The sequence below is a fragment of the Mus pahari genome, chromosome 1, assembly GCF_900095145.1.
Source record: "Mus pahari chromosome 1, PAHARI_EIJ_v1.1, whole genome shotgun sequence".
Lineage (NCBI taxonomy): Eukaryota > Metazoa > Chordata > Mammalia > Rodentia > Muridae > Mus > Mus pahari.
Genome location: NC_034590.1, coordinates 114,951,688 through 114,976,627, shown reverse-complemented (window position 1 = coordinate 114,976,627; position 24,940 = coordinate 114,951,688). Strand labels below are relative to the sequence as shown.

The 24,940-nt window shown below is 45.5% G+C and overlaps 2 protein-coding genes, 1 non-coding gene and 1 pseudogene across 11 annotated transcripts in view; 2 read left to right on the top strand and 2 right to left on the bottom strand.

The window, feature by feature from the left end:
- The window catches only part of Lrp5 (LDL receptor related protein 5), a 105,347-nt gene extending 103,022 nt beyond the window's left edge, over positions 1 to 2,325 (top strand). Inside the window, exon 23 of the mRNA XM_021222372.1 lies at positions 1,861 to 2,325. Within this exon, the coding sequence (XP_021078031.1) occupies positions 1,861 to 2,122 (262 nt within the window). The 3' untranslated portion in view covers positions 2,123 to 2,325. The remainder of the gene's footprint in view (positions 1 to 1,860) is intronic.
- Positions 2,326 to 8,489: 6,164 nt separating this feature from the next.
- Positions 8,490 to 8,562, bottom strand: Trnaa-agc. The gene has a single exon. It is a non-coding gene; the product is annotated as a tRNA-Ala (tRNA).
- A 499-nt stretch (positions 8,563 to 9,061) lies between these two features.
- Positions 9,062 to 24,940, top strand: part of Ppp6r3 (protein phosphatase 6 regulatory subunit 3) — a 112,611-nt gene continuing 96,732 nt past the window's right edge. For 4 of the 9 annotated variants that reach the window (XM_029539349.1, XM_029539329.1, XM_029539353.1 and 1 more), the window contains exon 1: positions 9,070 to 9,170. The gene's annotated coding sequence lies outside the window, so the exon portion shown is untranslated. Of the gene's footprint in view, positions 9,171 to 9,551; positions 10,716 to 24,940 lie in introns of those variants that run through there. The other 5 variants (XM_021218978.1, XM_021218961.1, XM_029539312.1 and 2 more) reach the window with 3 other exon arrangements.
- LOC110328827 lies at positions 16,912 to 17,948 on the bottom strand (annotated as a pseudogene).

The following is a 24,940-nucleotide window of genomic DNA, read 5'->3' as shown; positions in this document are numbered from 1 at the left end:
TCTTTCTTTCTTTCTTTCTTTCTTTCTTTCTTTCTTTCTTTTTGTTTTTTGAGACAGGGTTTCTCTGTATAGCCCTGGCTGTCCTGGAACTCTCTTTGTAGACCAGGCTGGCCTTGAACTCAGAAATCCGCCTGCCTCCGCCTCCCTCCCAAGTGCTGGATTAAAGGCGTGCGCCACCACCTTCTGGCTACAGCCACTTTTTCTATCAAGGAATATCAGTTAACAGGACAGCAGGTGATGGGCTCCGGTATGCAACACAGCTGATTTGATGAACTCACATCCTATGACAGAGTGGCCCCAGAATGTACAGGAGAAGCTGAATACTGTATACTGCTGTGGTTGTAGTAACTAGAGAGCCCAGGGTGCAAGGGTGGTTATAACTACAGGCTACCCTCTAGGTACCACAGGCTACCCTCTAGGTACTCTGGCCTTAGCCCCAGGGAGCTACCTGCTAAGGCCTGGAGAAAGGGCAGGGCCCCACCCACAGGGCTGGGTGTGTCTGTGGGTGCAGCCACCACACAGCCTCTCTGCGTGGGTCCCTGACCTACTGGGTCTTGCCGGGAGTCCCTGCCTGCCATCTAGTGGCCATTTCTGGGAACTTTTGCATTGGACTTGTCCCAGGCTTGCAGCCCCTTCTGCATGCTGCTCAAGTACCTGCAGTGGCTGCTGGTGTCAAAGTACAACATGCAGCCTGCACTGCCAACCTGGAGTTGTCACTGACTCCGCAGCCCTGTCTGCCACTGTCCCCAGACTGGAAATATTCATGCCGGGAAAGCCCGCCTCCCGAGTCTTCCATCCTGCCTGCCTTTACTCTGGGTCCCGTTCACGGCCTGACTGTGCTGAGGCTGAGTTCCATGAGGTGTGTGCTGCCACTATTTCAGCCTCCCGCTCCTGCTCATGGTGTGACCCCAGCATAGTGGGTCCAGGCTCTGAAACAAACTGTGATCCCTGCCTTGGTGAGTCCAGGCCTCTCCTGGATACAGGCAGCCTGGATACTGGGAAGCTGGAACACATAACTAAGGTCAGGGTGCTTGAGCTTAAGGTTGTTCCAGAGCCACATATTCTCAATGGTCACAGGAAAGAGCATTGTACATAATAGCTATTGAACGCTTTCTCCAGTAGGCATATATGCTTCTAGCATGCTCCACATAGAATTTTACTTCTTCTTTACAATCCTCTTAAGAAATAAGACTGGGAGCCGGGCGTGGTGGCGCACACATTTAATCCCAGCACTTGGGAGGCAGAGGCAGGCGGATCTGAGTTCGAGGCCAGCCTGGTCTACAAAGTGAGTTCCAGGACAGCCAGGGCTACACAGAGAAACCCTGTCTCGAAAAAAACCAAAAAAAGAAAAAAAAAAAAAAGAAATAAGACTGGGGCTGGGCACATTACTTGCCATGCAAGTATTAGGAGTGATGTAAAAGAGCACACACATGGTGGAGAGCTCTGAGACTCCCTGAGCCGGAGGCAGAGACAGGAGGATCCTGGGGCTCACTGGCCAGCTGGTATCGCTAAATTAGTGAGCCCCAGGTTCAGTAAGCGCCCCTGCTGCAAAGGATAATGTGATAGAAGAAGACACCTGAGTTCAACCTCTGACCTCCATACATGTGTGAGAAAAACAAGTTTGGAGGTTAAGTGAGCTCCTTCCTGCCAGTCAGCCCACAGGTTCTGCTGACATGTTGTCTGGAAGGGGACCAGGGATCTCGTTCTTACCAAGTCCTGGCTGTGAGGGCAGAGAGTGAGCCCTAGGTTAGGCCACCCAGCAGGCCTTCTGTCTGTAAAAATTGCTAAGGAGCAGCAACTTAAGGGCCTTATACCCACGGGGTTAGGCACACACGTGAACTTCTTCTTTGTTCCTTCTAGGCCCTACGTCATTCGAGGTATGGCACCCCCAACAACACCGTGCAGCACAGATGTGTGTGACAGCGACTACAGCACCAGTCGCTGGAAGACCAGCAAATACTACCTGGACTTGAATTCGGACTCAGACCCCTACCCACCCCCGCCCACTCCCCACAGCCAGTACCTATCTGCAGAGGACAGCTGCCCACCCTCGCCAGTCACTGAGAGAAGCTACTGCCACCTCTTCCCACCCCCTCCGTCCCCCTGCACAGACTCGTCCTGACCTCGGCCGTCCACCCCGGCCTCGCTGCCTCCCTGTAAATATTTTTAAATATGAACAAAGGAAAAATATATTTTATGATTTAAAAAATAAATATAATTGGGATTTTTAACAAGTGAGAAATGTGAGCGGTGAAGGGGTGGGCAGGGCTGGGAAAACTTTGTACAGCGGAGAAAATATTTATAAACTTAATTTTTTAAAACATACCTGCCATTCCTTTGTGCCTTGTGAGTATTTGAGTAATGAGCCTGTTCCCAAAGAACGGATTTCTCCCCACTGGATGGCCGCCGGGCGAGCATGCTCTTGTGCATGGCTGTCCTATCAAGCCCCCTCAGGCAGAGATAGGCTGTGACCTGACCTGACCTGTACAGAGCATTGTTCACATGCTGCTCAAAGGCTCAGGGTATTTCCCATTTTGCACTGTATGTTGTATTCCTGGGCTACATTCTGGCTCATCCTGGTGTCAATCCTGAGGACCAGAGGCCAAGGTAGTCCTCTGACCATCCCACCTATTTAGACCCCATTAGATGGAGCTATGAATTTAACTCTGCCAGACTGTGGTTGCTCTGGTCACGTCATAGGCAGTGTCTTTTGTTCCTGGAGGCATCCAGTCAGCAGAACCTGAGGTCTGTCTACATGTTCATCTGGGTGTTATGGAATCCCGGTCTCTGTCCTGGGCAGGGGTCTCCTGTCTGACAGGTGATGAAGTAAGTTGTGGCATGGATTGAGGAGCGTGAGTGACTCTGACAATTGAAGGGGGTAGGCAATGTTCTGTCACATCTGCTTCAAGCTTGATGGAAAATGTGGCCTTGGAGAGAAGTCAGAAGGACCACACTCAGTTTTGGGTGTGACAACACCTGAGAATTGAAAGGAAAGCTAGAGGCTCTGGCCTGCCAATGGAATCCTGAAATGGAATTCTTGATCTATTCCAAGGGGGCTGGAAATGCAGAGCGAGGTAAAAGCGGCTGAAGGAAGGAAGGTCTTTAGGAGAGAGCACTAGAGACTGCAAGCACTGCTTCACTAGAACATACCAGAGTTGCTGTCCTGGTTGAGACTCATCAGGAGCCCCCCAGGATGATGGTCAGGCATGGCAATGACAGGCAGGCTGACTTGCAGATTCAGTCACTGACAGCTTAGTCTGGGGTAAAGGCCTATCTATGGGGCCTCTGTAAACAGGCAATTGTGAATGGATCTGATTGACACCTGTCACTGGCGGTCCTCCTAAGGGTTCCGTGCAACAATGCCAGGGGAGACTGCCCCCAGCAGGGATGATCCTTGGTAAGACAAAAATTGTGACCTACTAAAGCTGAGGTAATGGGCAGGCCTAAGTGAACCAGTGAGTTTAATAGGATAACTCAAAGAACTGGGGGTGATTCAAAAGCAACTATATCACTGAGAAGCCCAATTCAGCATGGGCCACAACTCCCTAATACTGCATCCCTGGAGCTCAACTTGGAGGTAACTGCAGATTGGAGCATCTCTTCTCAGCAGCCATTATTAAGCTTGTATAGCTTTTGAGAGGGACCTTGTGTATCCTGTAAATTTCAGGAGCTTCCTGAGGCTTGTGAATTTTGTTTACTTCTATGCCTTGTAGCTTTCCTGTCCTTCCTGAGTCTTCTAGAGTGCCCTCCAATAAGGAATGTTTTAATTTGAAGGAAAACATCTATGGGGGCACTTCCCATCCAGTGCTCGTCATCCAGAGATATAGAGACATTTTAAAACTATGAGGAAGGCCCTGTACTGACACTGTGCTTTCCTGTCCCCTGTGAGGGGCATCTTGTTACTGAGACAAGAAGGCTTTCTGAAAGAGCAGGTGTCTGAGCTATGGTGTTACAAACAAGGAGGAACATTTACCTGGCTGTTTGACTTCACAGCAGTGTAGTTAGGTGTTTCCTATTTGTTGTTAAGAAAACCAAGGCTTGGGCTGGTGAGATGGCTCAGTGGGTAGAACACCCGACTGCTCTTCCGAAGGTCCAGAGTTCAAATCCCAGCAACCACATGGTGGCTCATAACCATCCATAACAAGATCTGACGACCTCTTCTGGAGTGTCTGAAGATAGCTACAGTGTGCTTACATATAATAAATAAATAAATCTTTAAAAAAAAGAAACTTAAAAAAAAAAAAAAAAAAAAAGAAAGAAAACCAAGGCTTGGGGCTGGTGAGATGGCTCAGTGGGTAAGAGCACCCGANTGCNCTTCNGAAGGTCCNGAGTTCAAATCCCAGCAACCACNTGGTGGCTCANAACCATCNNTAACAAGATCTGACGNCCTCTTCTGGAGTGTCTGAAGANAGCTACAGTGTNCTTACATATAATAAATAAATAAATCTTTAAAAAAAAGAAAGAAAGAAAGAAAGAAAGAAAGAAAGAAAGAAAGAAAGAAAGAAAGAAAGAAAAAGAAAACCAAGGCTTAGCCAGGCATGGTGGTGCATGCCTTTAATCCCAGTACTTGGGAGGCAGAGGCAGGTGGATTTCTGAGTTCGAGGCCAGCCTAGTCTACAACATGACAGCCAGGGCTACACAGAGAAACCCTGTCTCAAAAAAACAAACAAACAAACAAAAAAACAAACAAAACAAAACAAAAAGGCTTGGGTACAAATTATTGTTTGCACCCAGTAGAATTGTTTCTACTCACAGGTCCCCTTCTACTCTCCCTGCTCAACTGCTCCCCATTTGGTTACAGCCACCCTCCTCTTCCTCACCTCTCTGAGCCCATAAGAGTTTCCTACTGTTTACAGCCACCTCCTTCAGCAGACCTGTTCAGTACATCCCTCCTACATGAGACTGTCTACTGTCTGTCCTGTGTCCCCAGCCCTTGATCTACATCTATAGCCACCCTGAGCCACGGAGGTAGTGTCCATCTTGAGTGAATAGTCCACGTGACTGGAAGTGTGGTGGGGCTCAGGTTCCATTTATCTTCTTTTCAAAAGATCGGGGCTGGGGTCCCACCCTCCAGGAGCTCACTGGCTTCTTTTTTTTTTTTTTTCCCTCACTGGCTTCTTACTGGTGATCTGTTGTGGATCTCAAGCCACAGTCTGTCTGTCTGTCTGTCTGTCTGTCTGTCTGTCTGTCTGTCTGTCTGTCTATCTCTTCCTCCCTCCATTCCCCCTCCCTCTCTTAAGTGTCTTCTTCACTTCCCTTTCCAGGAGCTTGATAGCCACAGAGTGGTCAGCATGCCTGGTGGGTCCCTGTTTCACAGACTGGGCAGCTATCAGCCATCCTTTTAGGGAAGTCCAGTTCCTTGCCAGTTCTCACACAGTAAACCTGTAAAACCAGCAGGGAAAGACAGTGAACTTCAAGGCCAAGTGGGTGACTGCTCGGGTCTCCTAGGAGACTCTGATTCCTCCTCATGAATCTCAGGAGCTCTTTTTTTTGTTTTTTTGTTTTGTTTGTTTGTTTGTTTGTTTTTGGTTTTTCGAGACAGGGTTTTTCTGTGTAACCTTGGCTGTCCTGGAACTCAATCTGTAGATCAAGCTGGCCTCGAACTCAAATCTGCCTGCCTCTGCTTCCCGAGTGCTAGGATTAAAGGCGTGCGCCACCACGCCTGGCTAGGAGCTCTTAACCTGACCCAGCAACAGCCTGTATGCCAGCCTTGCCCTCCTGGGCCTTGTCCTCTGCCAGGGCAGTAATGGCCCCATTTCATTCCCTGCATCTGTGTCAACAGAGAGTGGAAGAGAGAAGAACGAAAGGCGCCGGGGCATCCTTCCTCAGGTCGAACTTACCTAATTTACAGTTCTTATGCAGAGTTCCTCTTTCTATTGCAGTGTATGATGGGTAGATGTCCTTTGGGGTTGTCAGGGGGTTTGCCTGTTTGCTTTCTTTTACATTACAATGAAGTAAATCGAGGCAACCCTGTGTTTGCTCCCAAAGTTTAAGGAGCAGCAGTCAGGTGTTCTCTCTCCACTCCACTGTCTGCTGATTGGGCTTAAAACAAAATCTTAAATGTGTGTGCTCTTCAAAATGGACTGAAAACTCAACTGTTACACTCTAGAGAGAAGTGGTGGGAGGAGAATGGGGCAGAGAGAGAAAGAGGAAGGGAGAGAGAGTTGGAGGGAGGGAGAAAGAAAGAAAGGGAGAGGTAGAGAGGGAGGAAGAGGAAGAGGTAGAGAGGAAGAAAGGAGAGGGGGAGAAAGGGAGCAAAGGAGAGAGGGAGGGAGAGAAGGAGGGAGAGTGGGAAGGAGGGAGCAGTGAAGAGGAAGAAAGAGGGAGAGGAAGAGAGAGAGGGAGAGGAGACCCATCAAACCTGCAAGGTTTAAGACACAGCTCAATCTGTGTCACATGCAAAGCTTGCCAAGTCGGTCATTCTGATTCCATGGCTCTATGAGGCTGGCAAGTGGGCTTCAGGCTCAGGCACCTCCTTCCCTAGGAAGCTCTCCCTGACTTCAATGTATCTGGCTAGGTTAGGAATGAGTAACCATAACTGACAACTTATGGGCTAACTACCCTGGTCTGAGTGAGGGGATGGGTTATCTCTTAGTTGTAATATGTATGTCCTTGGAACCCACGTGAGTCTGGGAGAAAAAAGGGCAAAGCAGATGCCAGCAGGTGCCTTCACTACAAATGAATGAAGGGACGGTGGTTTGGTGGGCCACTGCATGACTTGTCCGGATGGTGGGGGGGGCTGGTTTGGTCAATGAGGCAGCTGGGCTTTGCCTTCACAGATAGCACAGAAGGCAGGCCCACTCCCACTCCAAGCTGTCCCCTCTTACCCCCAGTTGGTCCTTCCCGCCATGGTCCAGCCTTTAACTGCCGCCCTGCCCTGAACTTTCTGCTACCTTAACTCTTCAACAATAGGCCTCAGTTTTCACAATGTTTGTTACTACTTCTGTGGCCTCAGGCAAGCCTTCTAGCCTCTGGGTTCCAGGGTTAACTTTTGCTGCCTCTCTAAGTGCCTGGAGTGGTGTGCTTGACCCTGGCTGATAGATATTATCACTTGCACTTCTGAGAACGGGAGAGTCAGAAAGGTTAGGTCACCTGGCCAAGGTCACCCAACCCCTATATGGCCTCTGGTGACAGAATGCTCTGGACCGTAGTTAGCTAGTATGTACAATGGGGACTATAATGTGGATCTACTAGCAATGAACTCTTTCTGGAATCTGCTTCCAGGCACAGCTCTCCCGGAAGGTGGACTGGAGGCCAGGGTGGGTTTGCATAATTGCACAGCCGTCTCTTGCTACCCTGGTAGTGGAATTCAGAGCCAGAATGAGTGAGGTTGAGGACTCAAACCTGCTGGATCCCGTGTACACGACAGGGGTAGGGGTGGAGGTTCAGAGATTGGGAACCCAGAGAAAGCACTGAGTGTCCAACAAGGCAGGTCCTGTCCCCTCCGGTCCAAGTGCTAGGCTCTGTCATTTTCCCCAGGGGATGGATGCCTAGAGGTGACCTAGAGAAGACCCTCAGGAGACACACTGTGTGCTCTCTGAGCTTCAGTGAATCCCTGGAGAAGCCTTGGACCGGGACTGCTGGACCTGCCGGAAGAGATTTGCAGGCAACCGCGCTGTCTGAGGTGTGAGCACTGCCACTCAAGGCCTGTGTGACTCAGCTCTGCTATCCAGTCTTCCATCAGAGCCCTTCCTGCCTTTGAAGTTCCAAGGCCCCACCCTGGGGTCTCTGTAACACCCTTCCCCACCCTGCTACCAACACCCTAGGGATTTGGAGCTCCGTCCTGTCCTGATTTACTACTTTCCCAGAAGAGTCTGTCCCTTAGCTTGATCACCTTGGTCACTTGCTTTCCAGATGGCGTGGGAAGGCCTGCTTCATGAAAGACTCAGAGACTTTGTTGACTATGGTGGCCAGCTGCAGTGTGTCTGAACTTAAGGTCCTGCCCACACTGAACCAGGCAGGTTATTCATAGGGGCCCAAGGGGAGCATCTTGGTATCTTTTCCTGTTGCTGTGATAAGATATTCTGACAACAGCAACTTTAGGGGAGAAAACGTTCATTTTTGTCTCACAGGTCGAGGATATAGGCGAATATGGCAGGGAAGTCAAGGGAGCAGGTGTAGGAGTCTGCTGGTCATGTCACATCCAGCCAGGAGGTAGAGAATGCTTGTGGTCAGCTCAATTTCTCTTTTTTACAGTCCCAGGAGAATTAAAAACCGGGATTAACCATGACAGTGGTTAAGTGCAAGACTTGCGAGTGGGGTTCCTGATGTCCAGGACTCCAGTTCTGGGGCAAGGCAAGTGTGTGGTACTACAGGTGTGGGACGCTAGCATTTGGAAGAAATTCATGTGTAAAATTCTTCTCTGTGACAAAAGGTACAGACAGCCTGGTCTCCTTTGTAGTAAGAAACCCTACACTTTGACCCCATTTTCAGGGATTCCACTTTACTTTGAAGTGATTAAACTGATGGTCTTCCATAAAACTACACCGTGGAGAATGCGGGCATCGATCCCGCTACCTCTCGCATGCTAAGCGAGCGCTCTACCATTTGAGCTAATTCCCCAGCTATAATTAACTTCCGTCGCGGGTTGTATTGTGACTCACGTCATCACCGGTTTCCCCCGCGGCCGTTACCCCACCGCCGACTGTCATTGTGTTATCCCGTTGGCTTCTTCGCATCCGGAGCTACAAAGCCGGGATTGGTTTGGTTCATTTGTTTTAAACTACATTGACTATGCGGATTGGTGGTCCCAAGCGTCCGTCACGCGAGGCCCCGCTGTTGCTACGGGGCAGAGGGACCCAGCCTAAGCTTTTCCCAATTTCTGACTTGTTTCTCAGACTCCGGGGTCCTAGAGGTTCCGGATCCGTCAAGACCATGGGAAAAAGAATGCGCCTCTCGCATTTGACTGACAAGACCTCAAAGCCAATCGAAGTGGAGGCGAGGGAACAGCTGGGCGGTCCAATAGGTTGTGGGGGGCGGGAGAGACAGGCCAATGATCCTTGTGAAGGGGCGGGGTCTATCCCGTGATTGGCTGCGGGGCGGCCGGAGGGAGGGCGGGGGTAACTCAAGGCCTGCTTGATACGTCCGCCATTTTGGGCGCTTCGCTGATGGTGTCGGTGAACCTTTTTCCCGCCTGAGCGCGACTAGCTGCGGGTCGTGGGCGCCTCCAGGTAACTCAGGGGAGGGGGCGGTGGCGCGGGGTGCGCGGGTCGCGCGGGCGAGCGGCCGACCGACCGTGGCGGTGGTCCGGTCCCGGCGGCGTGGGGAGGAAGCGTCCCGGCCCCTTTCCCCTCCCCCCCGGAATCGGCTGCTTCGGCGGCCCGGGAGGCGGCGTCCAGTCCTGGCCAGGACCGGGCCGCCCGCTCCTGTCAGCCGGGCCGCGCGTTGGCAGTCAGCCGAGCCGACTGCGAACTTTGGACGCCGAGGTGACTCTGGGCTTGGCTCGGCGGGAGCCCAGGCGAGGCGAGGCGCGCCCCGAGCCAAGTCGGGGGTCCTGGGCGAGCTTCCCGGCTCCCGCGCCCGGGCCTTCACAGCGACTTCTCGGGATCTCCCGGAGCTTGTCAACTCGCTGGAGAGCTTCGCGAAGGCTTTTGTTGGACTCTTGTCCTCCGAGAAACAAGTTTTGTGGGTTTCTGGGCATTAGCAGAGTCATCGGAATACACAAAAACCAGTTCCGAGTCTCTCGGGGCCATCGCAGTGAATCTTCAGCCTCCGCCGTTGAGTCTCTTATATACAGACGCGGGCATTGGAGATTACTTGGTGTTTTGGAGCTGAAGTGAAGGGGTTACCCTTATTGTGGCTTCAGGCACCTAGCTTTTAAAGCTCGGTTCACTGTTAACTTGGAGGTCTTTTTCTCCCCAGTCCCGTTGTCTTTCATTAGAACTTGGACTTGAAGTTGTAGGTGGGACAGAATGAGTGGTCTCCTTAGCTCTGTGTCTGTACTTCTCCACCGCATCCCCTACTGTCATTGCCCCCTACCTGCTGTGGTCTCTTTAGGATGGGTCAGAGCTTTGTTTATGTTTTGCTTTGGCTTGGGGGAGGGGAACACTTAGAAGAGGTTTCCTTCCATCAGATCACTTGTTAATATGGATACTGTTTCATTTTCTTAAGTGAAGTTTACTTTGGTTTTTGGCCTCAAGGTCATGTTGCAGATGACACAGCCGGTAAGAAGATTTCCTTCTACTAAAATGTTCCTTGAAATAGCAAGGTACAAGATCACTGTTGCCGGTGGTGTTTGAACTTTATTATGGGCCACCTGAAAATTAAATCTTACTTTGTCACTTTCTAGTCCAGTGACCTTGGGCGAATTAGTCCTCTTTGCTGTCCCTGTAACCCAGGAAAACAAGTTTGTTTCATAAGTTTATCTCATGTTAGGTCCCAATTTTATCTAACATTTACATATTAGACCTGTAACTGAGTATATATGTAAATATGCATAGAATCAGCTCAGTGGTGACCATACTTATCAAATTCAACTTGATCTTGATTATTTTATTTGTTTTTGAGGCAGGGTCTCACTATGTGGCGGGGAGATCTTTATTGCTTCTGCCTTTAATAATGGGATTAATAAAGTCATGCACCACTGCACCTGACTCATTATGTAGTTATTTTTTGAGATGATAGTAGTTTAGGATGTTCTTGACTTTCCTTTTCAGCTAAGGCTGCCTCAAAATCTTGATCTTGCTGCCTCTACCTGACAAGCATTATGAATAGAGGTATGTACCACCACACCTAGTTTAAACTTTTAAGTGTTTGGGTACAATTAGGAAAGCCATGTGTTTAAGGATCAGCTGGGCTAAAAAAATTTACTGGAAGTTATTTTAATTTTTCCAAGAGAAGGGATGTTGAAAATCTATTAAATCACTTGAAAGTGTTTTGTCTAAACCAGTACTTATGCATAGAAAACACCTTCAGGAACTTAAACAGCACCCCCTCCTCTGCTGCTTCTAGGTACTGCTCTGTGTAGTTGCCCCAGATCATAACAAGAGGATTTCTTAGATTTTCCTGGTTGTTATTGCCATTGAAAAATTGCAGTCTTGAGAGCTTCAGCAAAGGTGCAGGTTAAACATGCCTAATTTCTAAATGCTCTGAAACCTGATGGCTTTTGAGTATCAAACTTTTAGATTGTGTAGCAGTTTCTATTAGGGATCCTAAACTGGTAAAGGTTGCCAATACTGAATCTGATGTTGTTATAGTCTTAAACCACTTCGGAAAAGATGTGCTCAGCTTGTAGCTTGGGGAGTAGCTGTTGTTCGTGGGTGCTTTGGGTCTATTCCTCACTTCACTGTGTCTGGCCAGGGACCATAGTGTCTTTCACTCATCCAGTTATCCTTAAATTCAGCTTTTTTTTTTTTTTTTTCTTTTTTGGTTTTTCGAGACAGGGTTTCTCTGTATAGCTCTGGCTGTCCTGGAACTCACTTGGTAGACCAGGCTGGCCTCGAACTCAGAAATCCGCCTGCCTCTGCCTCCCGAGTGCTGGGATTAAAGGCCTGCGCCACCAGGCCCGGCAAATTCAGCTTTTTAAATGTCTGCTCTGTGCTTTCTCCATGGTACTTGAAACGAGGACAACTCTTGGTGATAATTGCTTATGACTTAGATTGCTTTATGCACCAAGGAAGCATATTTTAATGGAATACATCTCAAGTAGACTTGAGTATACTGATTGCTTTAACAGACTTTAGCTTTTGTATAAAGTAAAGCACCTCCTGGCCAACTGCACAAAAACCAGTCAGCTACAAAAACAAAGCTTGCTAGTTTGCATTAACTGAGTGCTTAAGGAGTAGTCTATGGATAGCACTGAAGTTAGTACTTTAAGTGGGGTTTACTTAGCTACTTTAAGATGACTTTAGAAAAATGGGTTATTACAAGTAAGCATTTCTTCCTTAAAACAGTATTTGTTAGGGTTGATAATCAACTTGGATTTTTTTATGATTAACTTAGTAGTTGAGATTGTTGAAATCTTAGATGTTACCAGTGTATGTTGATCTATATTTTTTCATTTTACTACATTTCAGAAGAGTAAATGATAAAGAAGTCCTTCCAGATATCTGTTCAACTAAAACTCAGCACCAAGTTCACTTTATAAAGAGGGCAGGAGTCTGGCCTGGCCCCAGTGTGTCAAGATCTCAGCTGCAGTGGAGGCTGAGGAGCTGTTTTTTCTTAGAATGTACCAAAAATATTGACCAGACCTCTTGACTTGCAGTTATATGTCCTATCTCAAGATGTCAGTTGACTTTCCTTTCTGTTTCATGAACCCGTGATCCATATATGTTTGTGTGGAACAGAATACTTGAATATAATGTGTATAGATGAAATAAGAGTAATTTAAGCATTTCTTTTCTTTTTCTTTTTTTTTTTCTTTTTCTTTTTTTAATTTATTTATTTCATTTATATGAGTACACTGTAATTGTCTTGAGACACACCAGAAGAGGGCATCAGATCCCATTACAGATGGTTGTGAGCCACTATGTGGTAGCTGGAAATTAAACTCAGGACCTTGGGAATAATAGCAAGCAGCCAGTGCTTTTAACTGCTGAACCATCTCTCCACCCCTCTTTCTTTTTCTTCTTTCCTTTTTTTTTTTTTTTTTTATTAAAGAATTTATTTTATGTATATGAGTACACTATAACTGTCTTTAGACACTCTAGAAGAGGGCAGTGGATCCTGTTACAAATGGTTGTGAGCTACTGTGTGGTTGCTGGGAATTGAACTCAAGACCTCTGGAAAAGCAGTCAGTGTCCTTAACCACTGACCCATCTCTCTAGCCCCCTGAAGCATTTCTTTGCCACAAAGATTGCCTTGGATTGGGAAGTCTGGCTCTGTAAAGCATTTGATCAAGATGCATGAGGCTCTGACATCTATCCGTATTACCCAAAGAAATGAAGCTAGGCATAGTAGAACACACCTGTGCTCTCAGCACTTGGGAGGCTAAGGCAGGAAGAGCTGGAGTTCAAGGTGATCTTGGGCCATGTAATGAGACCCTGTCTCAAAGAAACAATGAAACAGCTCTCCCTCCTTCAAAAAAAAAAAAAAAATCAGTAAAATGATTTTTTTTCTTGTTGCTGTGGTCCTGGTAATTGAACCTATATAGTCTTACTTGTGCTAGGCAAGTACTGTATACTAGGTGAGGGTATTCCAACTATTTTTCCCCTCAGGAAGCATTCTTTTTGGCTTATCATACCTCTGGTGTGCTGTAGAGGGTAGAGGTCAAGGCTACTATTAAACCTGCAATGCACAGAATATTGTAAACCCACCTGCCTACCTTCTCCATCCCTTGCCACCATCCAGCCCTAAATATCAGTGGTGCTGACATTATGATAGATTAACATACATGAGAATCATTTGAGATACTTTAAGACCATGGATGTTGAACTTCATCTCTGGAAATTTGTGATGGAGTTGAGACTATAATTTTTCAAAAATTTTAATTTATTATGTATATGTGAGCTCTCATGTGCAGATGTGTAGGTGCACATGTACTGCAGTGCACACACATGGATGTTAGAGGACAGCTTTTGCAAGTCTGTCTTTTCCTTCTGCCATGTAGGTCCTAGAGATCAAACTCAGGTCAGCAGGCTTGTAAGCATCCTTAACCACAGACTCATCTTGTACTTTGATAAATCTTCCTAGACAATACTGACATGTCACTTTTTAGACTGTTGTCGCGTGCAGATTTGAGGACTGAGTTCCAGGATCTTTGGGTGGGCTGGGAGCTTGGTCTGCAGTACCTGGATCCTGCCTTAGAGGTTGGTTAGTGGCAGGAAGACAAGGATATCAGTATATCATCTATAAGATGCCTTAACATTTAGCTTATGATAATACATTTTGCAAATGCAACTTTGTGACTTTTCCCCATTACCTCATGAAAATACATTGTCATTTTGAGCTTGAAACTTAGCAGCAAGTTAGAATTTGCCCCAGTGCCAAATGACATACTACTCTTGAGTTTTATTATTATCAGTAGTAGTAGTAGTATTTTTAAAAATTCCTTTGCCATCATCTTGATGATCTACTGTCAGTTTTGTTTTTAGATACCCTTTCACCCTTGCTTTTTTTTTTTTTCTTCTTTTAAATGAAAACCTTTTCCTAGAGAGTTAGCCCTGGTATTGTTTTACCCAGTTCTGACTTTTGAGGGTGGAGTGGGGGGAGTGTATGGTATGGTCAGCTTTTAGTGCCCATGCTGTGGGAAAGGAGTTGTCTGTGTCCTAACTCTTGATGCAGGTGGAGGAATTTCTGTCTTTCTTCCTGGAGAGATGTGTGCAGGAGTAGTGAGAAGAATAGAGGTCTTTGCCTGTACTTAAAGTTGGTATAATGCAAGTGGTTAAATTGAGGAGTGTTAAGAAAACTCTACATTTAGCACTAAATGGTACCATCTGCACACATTCTAAGTCCTTAGCCTGTGGTTGTATTGAGGACTGCAGTCAGCCCACCCGCTGTTCTGTTTCCACCATGTAGTACTGTCCCCTCTCCCCGTTTAGAGGCAGGGTCTTTTCATCCTGTCATGCCCACCTCCATCTACTAATAATCTTAATCTTAATTTTTTTTTTAGGTTCATTTTATTTTGTGCATGAGTGTTTGTGTTTATGTATGTGTACTGCTGTCTGTACTTGGAGAGGCCATTGGATGGATCCCTTAGAACTGGAGTTACAAGCATTTGTGACCAACTATGTGAGTGTTGGGAACTGAACTCAGGTTTTGTTTTTTTGGTATTTATTTATTTATTTATTTATTTATTTATTTATTTTTGTTTATACAAGAGTAGTAAGTGCTTTTAACCATTGAACCATTTCTCCAGCCCCTAGCATTCATGATTTTTGATCAGCAGTTGCATTAACTGAATCTATTCTTTGTCAGAAATATATTAGGGGATTCATTGATGAACAGCCCTTAAGGACTTATAGTTTAGAGGGAGAGCTTAGCAATTACAGTTAACAAAGCTTGTTAGTATTATATGGTCATCCCTCTGTATCATTGGGCTCCATATCTGAGTTCACACAGCCATGGATTAAAGGTATTACATTTCAGAAAGTTCTGAAAAGCCAAATTTGAATTTGCCACTGGTAAAACACTTTACTTAATGAGTTCCTGTAATAAATGTGATTGTAGATATACTCTGCTGTGGCCACTGGCTACTTCACAGATCTTCAGATCCCACGGCAATGTTTGGTGTGCTGCTTTTTTGTGTCTTGTGTCCCAGCTTTTGGATGTATCTGTATTGAACATGCAGACAAGTTCATTTTCCCTTCATTTCCTGAATAATACAGTATAACATCTCTTATACAGTATTACATTACATTGATTTTTTTTTTTTTTTGGATTTTTGAGACAGGGTTTCTCTGTATAGCCCTGGCTGTCCTGGAACTCACTTTGTAGACCAGGCTGGCCTCAAATTCAGATATCCGCCTGCCTCTGCCTCCCAAGTGCTGGGATTAAAGGCGTGCCCACCCAGCTCACATTACATTGATTTTTAAATGATCTAGAGAGGTTTTAAAGATACAGAAGGTACCGGGCGTGGTGGCGCACTTCTAGGTGCGCACTTCTAGTACAGATTTCTAGGACCCCAGCAGGGTCCTAGAAGCAGTATCCTGCCACTAGTTAGATATGGCCAGGTAAGCTTTAAGTAGCCTTAGGGAAAAGAGCTGCTATTGCTTGACTGGCTTGTTTGTTTGAACTTTGGGTAGCTGAAGTTGCTAGAAGTCTTGGAAACAAATGTGTCTGATGTAGGCCTGTAACCCAGCTACTTGTGAGGTTGAGATAGGAGGATAGATAGCAAGTTCAGAGTCTGCCTGGGCAATTTAGCAAGATTGTCTTAAATTGGGGAGAGAGATGGCTCAGTAGTTTATTTTTAGAACACTGGCTGCTTTTGCAGAGGACCTGACTTAAATTCCCAGCACCCACATGATATCTCACGACCGCCTTTAACTCCAGTTGGGGATCTGATGTCCTCTGACTTCAGCAAGCTCCTGCATGTATGTGGTTCACAAGCATAATACACTCAGTACATACAAGCAAATATTTTAAAAGCACTTTTGCCTAGCTTGCTCTTGACCCTAGGTTTAAGTCCTCAGTGCTACTAAGAAAAAAATAAAAATGGTTTTCTTAGAATGGTTACTTTGATGAATCTCCTTGATTTAGGTGGTTTAAAAAGGACTGCTGGTCCTCCAAGACTGGTAAAGCAGCTGTGTGATAACAAGATGGATACTTGTTGCTTGAAAAGGCTTAACTTCCTGTTTCCAGACCTATTAAATCTTCTAGAAATGTAAATAAAGAAAATATCTAATAAAAAAATTAAAAAAAAAAGTCTTCTAGATTCTGTGTGTTGTCCCTACCCCCACTGTCTCTGATATCGCCCCCTCCCCAGCTCCCATTTTGATGAAGGTTGGGCTGTGGCTCAGGTTGGCTTTAAGTTGAGAAAAAGTTAAAGGCTCCTGCCTCAACTTGCCAAATTCCTGTAGGTTCTTGCTGACCATCTTGAACATCATCCTTGTGGATAGTGCTGTTTAAGTGTGGGGATATATACTGATGAGAGAGGGGTCTGGTGAGTTGGCTCAGTGGGTAAAAGCACTTGCTGACAAGCCTTAGCCTGAGTTTGCTCTGCAGAACCTACCTAGTGGAAGGAGAAAAGCAGCTCTAGCAAGTTTTCCTCTTATCTCCAATCACATGCCTTCGTTGTCTTTCCCCCTTAGATGACAAAGAAATAAATGTAATATTTCTGTTCAAACTTTGGTTAGGTTTTGTTGTGGTTGTTTAAAATACTTTGTTTTGAGACAGGGTTTCTCTGTGTAGCCCTGGCTGTTCTGGAATGTACTCTTGTAGATAAGGCTGGCCTCGAAGTTTAAAATATTTTCATTGATCTAAAATAATTGCCAAAAACTAGGCTAAGGAGCAATTTTACTTAAACTTAATGCACTTTTAAACTACAGCATGGATGCTGGCTAGTTCACCACTATACCATTCTTCCCTGTGAACTCCACAAACCTGACCTCATCTTTAAATTTTGACTCTTCTGAACTTTCCCCTATTTACTCTGGGATTTCTATCAGCTTTCTTTTCTCCTAGGTGTAAGCCCTCTATTTTTACCAATCTGGTAGGTAATGGCTCTTTGCATTTTGATCATTGAGAGCTTCAGCGCTATTTTCTTCTCTTCACCTTTTGCCTGTCTTCTTCCTTTTCCTTATAGTAGTACAATTTACTCAGACTCGGGATTGTCAGACAGATAGCAGCCCCGTAGTCCGTGAAACAGGCTTTGGCTTGGTTTTGCTTAATTTTGCTTTTTGGATTCAGTTCTTTGTTTATAGCAATGTCCTTGGCTGTGAGTAGGTGATAGATTTTGGAGGACAGTTTCCACAATTGACAGGTAACAAGCCTTTCTGTGACTAGATGTCCACATGCAGGCACTCTCCTGGCTTTCAAGATAAATAAAGACTGATGTTGGAAGAATTGTTCGTATAGAAGTTATTCTTATGCCAGGTGTGGTGGCGCACGCTTTTAATCCTAGCACTTGGGAGGCAGAGGCAGGCGAATTTCTGAGTTTGAGGCCAGCCTGGTCTATAAAGTGAGTTCCAGGACAGCCAAAGCTACACAGAGAAACCCTGTCTCGAAAAACCAAAAAAAAAAAAAAAAGGGTTATTCTTACTAAGTCATCAGGTATCAACTTTCTTTTCCAGATGGAATGGTCCCTTTCTCCACAACTGTAACAATGGCTCTAACTCACTCTTCACTAATGTGAGCTCCAAGAGCTCTGGTAGTTCTTTTCTCAACATTTTCACCTTCTCTTTCACCTAAGTCAAATTCTTTACAGCCTGGGTCTCAGCTTTATCTACCTGGAGCACTAACTCCAAAATCATCCTCTTGGAGGACTTGGACCAGTTGCTGCTGAATTCATACCTGTGCCTCTTTCTCTCCTCTCCTTCTCCTTTGCTGTCTCTGGTCTCAGGATTTGGAGCCATAGTCTGAAAAATATGTAATGCTTCATGAATTTGTGTGTCATCCTGTGGCTTCTTGCAATGTTACATCCTTGCACAGTAACCAGAATGGTTACTATATTGTTCCAGTTTTAGTATATATGTGCTGCCAAAGTGCGCCTTTGGTTGGTTTTTAAGAAAGTCCTTTCCCCTTTACCAGTTAGATACTGATATCTGGATACTGGTTGGAGCTGTGATTAAGAGAGCACTTGGAGAAGCACATAGAAGCTTTTTCTACTATGCCTGACTGGGGCATCTGTACATCATGAGTTTGGCAGAGCTGGATTTGCCCCAGTGGAGGCTTTTGAGTACTTACACCTTTACAGCTAGCTGGTGCTGAGTTTTTTTTTAGAGTGCTTAGTGCACTTACTTGGTCTTGGCCAGAAGGCCAAGCAGCAATTATGTGTTTTCTGGAAGATAAAATATTCTGAACTAAATTACTTTTTATTTAGGCTTGATCTTGCTTTGAAACTAAAAATTTGTAACACTCTTGTCTTGGCCTCCTGAGTAGCCTTTCTGATTGATGTTCATTTTCAGGTAGGTTCAGCACCTAGACCTTTAAACTGTGTTTATGTTACATGTTTAAGTGTAGATAAACTTGCATATTAATGTAACACTTTTTCTCTGGCAGAATAGAGGGCATAAATTTGAGGTTTTGCAGTATAATTTCTAAAACATTTATCTTTACAATCTCTGTTTTGGGGCTGGAGGGATGGCTCATGATTAAGAGCTTGTACTGCTCTTCCAGAGGACTGGAGTTTCATTCCCATTACCTGTAAGCAGGAAGCTCACTTGTAACTCCCATTACAGGTGATATGACACCCCCTTCTGATCTCTGCAGGCACTGCTTTCACATGTATGCACAAACCACACGCAGGCACAAACATAACAAAAAAAAAATTTAGTCTTTTTCTTATTGGCTCTCAGAACTATATAAACACAGCCATCTTTGCTGTGGTGTCTCCTGTGTTCTGTGTATCCCGTGTTCTGTGGAGCTGCATGTCTGTCTTTCTGTCTTTCCTTCTTCCTTTCTTTCATTCTTTCCTTTTTTCCTTTTGAGCCATGGGTTCTCTGTTTAGCTATCTGTCCAGGAATCACTCTGTAGACCAGACTGACCTGGAACTCAGAGATCCACCTGCTTTTGCCTCCTGAATGCTGGGATTAAAGGTGTACATCACCACCACCTGGCTCAGCTGTATGTCTTTCAACATGATGTGGATAAGTTTATTTTTCTTTTTTGTTTATTTGTTTGGGACAGGGTTTCTTTTTGTAGCCCTAGCTGTCCTAGAGTTCTCTGTAGACCAGTGTGGTCTATACTCAGAAATCCACCTATCTTTTCTTGAGTGCTGGGCTTAAAAGCATACACCACCACTTCCCAGCTATACTCGTTTTCTTTGCAGATTTTACATCATGATTTTCTAGTTCTATTGAGTTAGGTAAACATTTTCTGTAAAGGGTCATGTTAGTCTCTGCTGCTCCTTTGCTATTATGTGTGAAAGCAGCCACAGTGAAAATGTGGACTAGGAAAGGTGGCTATCTGCCTGAATGGCTTTGCTTTGAGGATAAGTGGTGGGCTAGGTTCAATTGTGTTTTGTAGTCATTGGTACCCATTCAATCCGTTTTGTTTTCCAGATGTTTGAATACTTTCTGTCTTAATAATGAGCAAAACAGACCCATGTTCCTGTCCTCATACAATGTATGATTTTAGTGTGGGAAAGATAGTTAACATAGAGTTAATGGTATAGTAGCTCTCTGGATACTGATTGGAGCTAGCAGAAGAGAAGGGGGTTGACTGTTTTCAGCCTGAAAGGCAATGCTCAGATTAGACCTACCTGATAAGGACCCTTTGCCTAGACGATGAAAGCTCAAGGCATGAGGCCATGGGTATGTGAGGCATTGTTAGAGTCCAGCAGGCATGAGTCCTATGAAGGGGGTAGAACAGTTGTGTTGGAGGGAAGATCCCTAGGGAGAGTGGTAAAATAGGTCTGTTTTGAGCCAGAGGTGTGGCATGCTTAGTCAGTCTGGTTTCAGACAGGTCCCATTGCACAGCTGTTGCTGTGCAGCTGTCATGAGAGGCTTTAGAAGGCTATGGAAGTGATCCAGGGGAGCAGCAGCTTGGGCACAGGGGACCAGCAGTGGTATTGAGAAGTGGTTGGAGTCTGGATCCTTCTTGGAGGAGAAGAGATGAGATTTGCTGGCAGACAGGATGTGAGTGTAAAGAGAAGTAAAGGATGACAATAGGGCCTTTGGCTTGCTTCGGGAAGAGGATGGCTGTGGAGGAGCAGGCTGTAAAGGACATTAGGAGTTGAATTTGGGCTTACTCAGTTTGGGTCACTTCAGAGAGCAAATAGCATTTAGAGTTTAGAGGAGAGGAAGGGCTGGGCTGCACATCACTGTGAGTCTCCACATTTAGATGGCATTGTAGGCCATGTTGAGCAAGTCATGAATGATTTGATGAGCAGTTCTCAAAGGAAATGTGAGAAACCTGGATGGACAGAGAATAGACAGTGCTCTGTCTTGGGGACTTGCCTGGGGAAGAAGACATAAATGTCAAAGGCTTTACTGAAATGGGTAAATTAGGACATTAGTGTGCCTTAGGTGCTTTAGTGTGTGCATTAGTTAACTTCCGTTGCTCTGATAAAACTTAACCAAGGCAACTTAGAGGAGGCTGAGTTTATTTGGTGCTTCCAGTTTCTGGGGTCGGAGTCCATCCGCACTGTGGTGGGGCATGGCAATGGCATGGGCAGGCATGGCAGTGGAGCATTAGCTGAAGGCTCAGATCCAGAGCCACATGCAGAAAGCACACTGAATGGCTGAAGAGTTTGAAACCTCAAAGCTTACTGCCAGGGAGTAACCTCCTATAAAGCCACACCTCCTACTCCTTCCCTAACAGTTCCACCAACTGGGGACTAAGTATCCAAGCATGAGCCTTTGGGGACCCATTCTCTCTTTTTAAAAAAAAATTATTTTTGTATATGAGTACACTGTAGTTGTCTTCAGACACACCAGAAGAGGGCATCGGCTTCCATACAGATGGTTGTGAGCCACCATGTAGTTGCTGGGAATTGAACTCAGGAACCTTAGAAGAGCAGTCAGTGCTCTTAATCTCTGAACCATCTCTCCAGCCCTGGGGGGGCCCATTCTCAATCAGACAACCAATATGTACTTGAAAAAGTGCCACTGTGGAGGAGGAATAATTTGGTGAAACAGGAGAGGCTATAATCTCTGAAGGCCCATCCCATTTCCCCAGTCTAGAGTAGGCATTGGCACTGGACTTCGTGTTTACATGGAGAGCTGGCCCTCTTTGTTCCTCCTTAGTCAGAGAATGGGGGTGGGTGGGCAAGTGGGAACATGGGTATTTTCTTTGCTGTCCCTATTCTTCTCCAGGGAAATGGAAAGGGAGGTGAGAATGAGAAGTTGGTGGGTAGGGTGTGAAGAGAGTAGAAAGGATGAAGTTGGAATGTGAAGGGCTTCTATAGGAGATGAGGCTGTATTGAGAGCTGATAGCACAGTGCTTTAACAGGGGTTAAACAGGGATTCCTGTAACAGGGGTTGTGGGCTACAGAGGTGTGAGGGAGGGGGGTGCAGAGGGAGAGAGGAGAGAGAACTGCCATTAGAGCTGAGGAAGGCAGCTAGTGAGGTGTGTTCACACTCATGCACACAGCTGAAGTTCATTCCACTTCGTGTTGTGTTTTCTATTCTATGCATTTATTGTCCTGATGTCAGGAAATAGGATTGTTTCCAGTAAGAGAAAGCTGCTGTCAACAGTTTTGACACAGATTGCGAAAGCATGTCTCCAGGGCACAAACTGGAGGGAGTAATCAGGCTATTGGGACATGTCCAGCTTCAATTTTAGGAGGTAGTGCAAACTGTTTTCTTTCTTTTTCCTTTCTCTTTCTTTAAGATTTATTTATTTTATTTATGTGAGTACACCGTAGCTGTCTTCAGACACCCTAGAAAAGGGCATCAGATCTCATTAAGGATGGATGTGAGCCACTATGTGGTTGGTGGGATTTGAACTCAGGACCTTCCGAAGAATGGTCAGTGCTCTTAACCGCTGAGCCATCTCTCCAGCCCCACAAACTGTTTTAAAATGGCCCTTGATGGCTCTTTGGGTTGTCAGACTGTTAAAATACTTACCAGTTTGTTGAGCTACACCTCAGGGTCTTAAAAATAACAGCTCCAAACCAAAAGCATTAGCTTAGTATGTTGATGGATTGAGTGTTCAGAGTCATCATTCACTACATGTTGGCATCAAGGCCAGCCTGGGCTACATGAAACCTCATCTCACAAACAATGCAAAATATAACATTATCTAAACTATGTAATTTAATAGACTTTAATGTCCCATAGAATTGTGTAATCAATACAACCTAAGAATATTATCTTCATCTCCTGTGTGATCTGGACATTTCATGTGAGTAGTTTAACAGTAATCTTTTGTGACTGACTTTTTTCAGTTAGCATATTTAAAGTTTCTCCCATGTTATAGCATGTGTCAGAGAACTTTCCTTTTCTTGTATATATACTCACATACATGTGTGTGAAGGCCGGAGGTTTGCTTTGGATGTCTTCCTTAGTTGCTTCCCCACCTTGCACTGTGAGGCAGCCTTTTCATTGAACCGAAACTCACTGATTGGGTCAGACTAGCTGGCTCACCAACCCCAGGGATATTTTTGTTTCCACCTCTCTAGCTGTGGGACAATAGGCACTTGCTGGGGATTTGAACTTGGGTTCTGATAATTATTTGGCAAGCAATTCACCTGGCTCCCAGTTCTGTACTTCCTTTTATCATCCATTGTATCTGTTGTATGGACAGTTTTTATCATTTCCATTTTGGGACTTTTAGGAATATTACTTCTGTTGGTCCATGAAACTTGACTTTTTGTCATTGAGACAGGCTTCCTTGTGTAGTTTAAAATAGCTTAAAACTGGATCCTCCTGCCTCAGCCTCCTGAGGCAAATGAGATGGCTCAGCAGATAACCCCATGTATCATGCCTGACTGCTTGAGTTCTTTCATCAGATAGGAGAGAGCAAACACCTGCAGGTTGTCCTCTGAACTGTGTGGAACATGCACACAGCACCCTGAAATATAAAATGAATGTTTACAGAGATGCTTTAAGTTTGCTGGCCCTTGTTTTTGTTTGTGTTTTATTGTGGCTCTTGTGTTTTATCCTCCTCCCACTCTTTACTAAGAACACACTGTAACCAGACCCCCCACCCCCAAACAGATTCTGTTGAGGTTGAATTGGTTCATTTCTTACAGTGAGCATCTTCAACTATAAATGAATTCATAGAAAATATTAGTAAATAATATTTATTCAGTAAGTGCAAGTGTTAAGAGTGAGACAGTGTAAGAGCTTGCCTGCACATGAAGGCCCTACATAAAATGGTAGCTGCACATGGAGTGCAAGCTTTGGTTCTGATGAGCTAGAAAGCAGCAGTGTTCAGGGAAGCAGTGGCATTCTGAAGGCTGGCCTTGTGGGTTAGTCAGTTGTCTAGTTAGGGTTTCTATCACTTGGAAAAACATCATGACAAAAAAGCAAGTTGGGGTGGGGAGAGAGAGGAAAGACTCTATTTTGCTTACACTTTCCTGTTGCTGTTTATCACCAAAGGAAGTCAGGATAAGAACCAAAGCAGGGCGGGGATCTGGAGGCAGGAACTGATGCAGAGGCTATGGAGGGTTGCAGCTTTCTTATGGAGCCCAGGACCACCAGCCCAGTATGGCACCTACCCACAGTGGGCTAGGCCTTACTCCATTGATCACTAATTAAGAAAATGTCTTAGCGCTAGATCTCAAGGAGGCTTTCCTCAACTGAGGTGCCTTCCACTCTGATGACTCTAGTTTGTGCCAAGTTTACACACAAAACCAGTCAGTACGTTAGTGTTGTGTGAAAACTGAAAAAACATAACAAGATTGTTGTGAAGCTAAAATGAAAATGTTTGGAATTGTTTGATAAATAAAGCATGATTCGTGCCAGGTGTTGAGGCATATGGTTTTTAATTCCAGCACTCCAGAGGTAGCTTTGTAAATTTTCCTCAGGATTGGTTAACCTGGAAGACTGATAAGGAGTGTATACAACCTGCACTTTTTAAAAAAAAATTGAATATTTTATTTGTTTATATATCAAATGTAATCCCCTTTCCCGGTTTCCCCTATGCAAACCCCCTATCCTATCCCCCCTTACCCTGCTTCTATGAGGGTGTTCACCCACCCACCTATCTTCTTCTGCCTCACCTCCCTAGCATTCCTCTACACTGGGGCATCAAGCCTTCACAGGACCAAGGGCCTCCCCTCCCATTGATGCCAGATAAGGCCTCTTCAGTTTCTTCAGTCCTTCCCCTAACTCCTCCATTGGGGTCCCTGTATTCAGTCTGATAGTTGGCTGTGAGCATCCACATCAGTATTGGTGAGGTTCTGGCAGAGCCTCTTAGGAGACAGCTGTATCAAGCTACTGTCAGCAAGCAACAGCTTGGTATCAGCAACAGCTTCTGGGTTTGGTATCTGCATGTGGGATGGATCCCCAGGTGGGGCAGTCTCTGGATGGCCTTTCCTTCAGTCTGTGTTCCACTCTTTATCCCTTATCCCTGTATTTCCTTTAGACAGGAGCAATTCTGGGTTAAAATTTTGGAGATGGATAGGTGGCCCCATCCCTCAACTGTGGGGCCATGCTTAATCTCTGGATATGTTCTCGACAGGTCCTCTCTCCCCTTTGTGGGGTATTTCAGCTAATGTCATCCCCATGGGATCCTGGGAGGCTCTTGGTTTCCTGGCATCTGGGACTTTCTGGTTGCTACCCCCAGTTCCCATCCCCCATTGCTATACACCTCTGTTCAATTTCCTGACTCTCTACATCTCCTCCATCTCCTCCCTTACCTGGTTCTGCCCCTTTTTTCCCCCTCCCCCTTCTCTCATCCTCCCTGAGGTGTATTTCCTGTATGCAGCAAAATGCTGGGTCCTGTTTACGTATCCAGT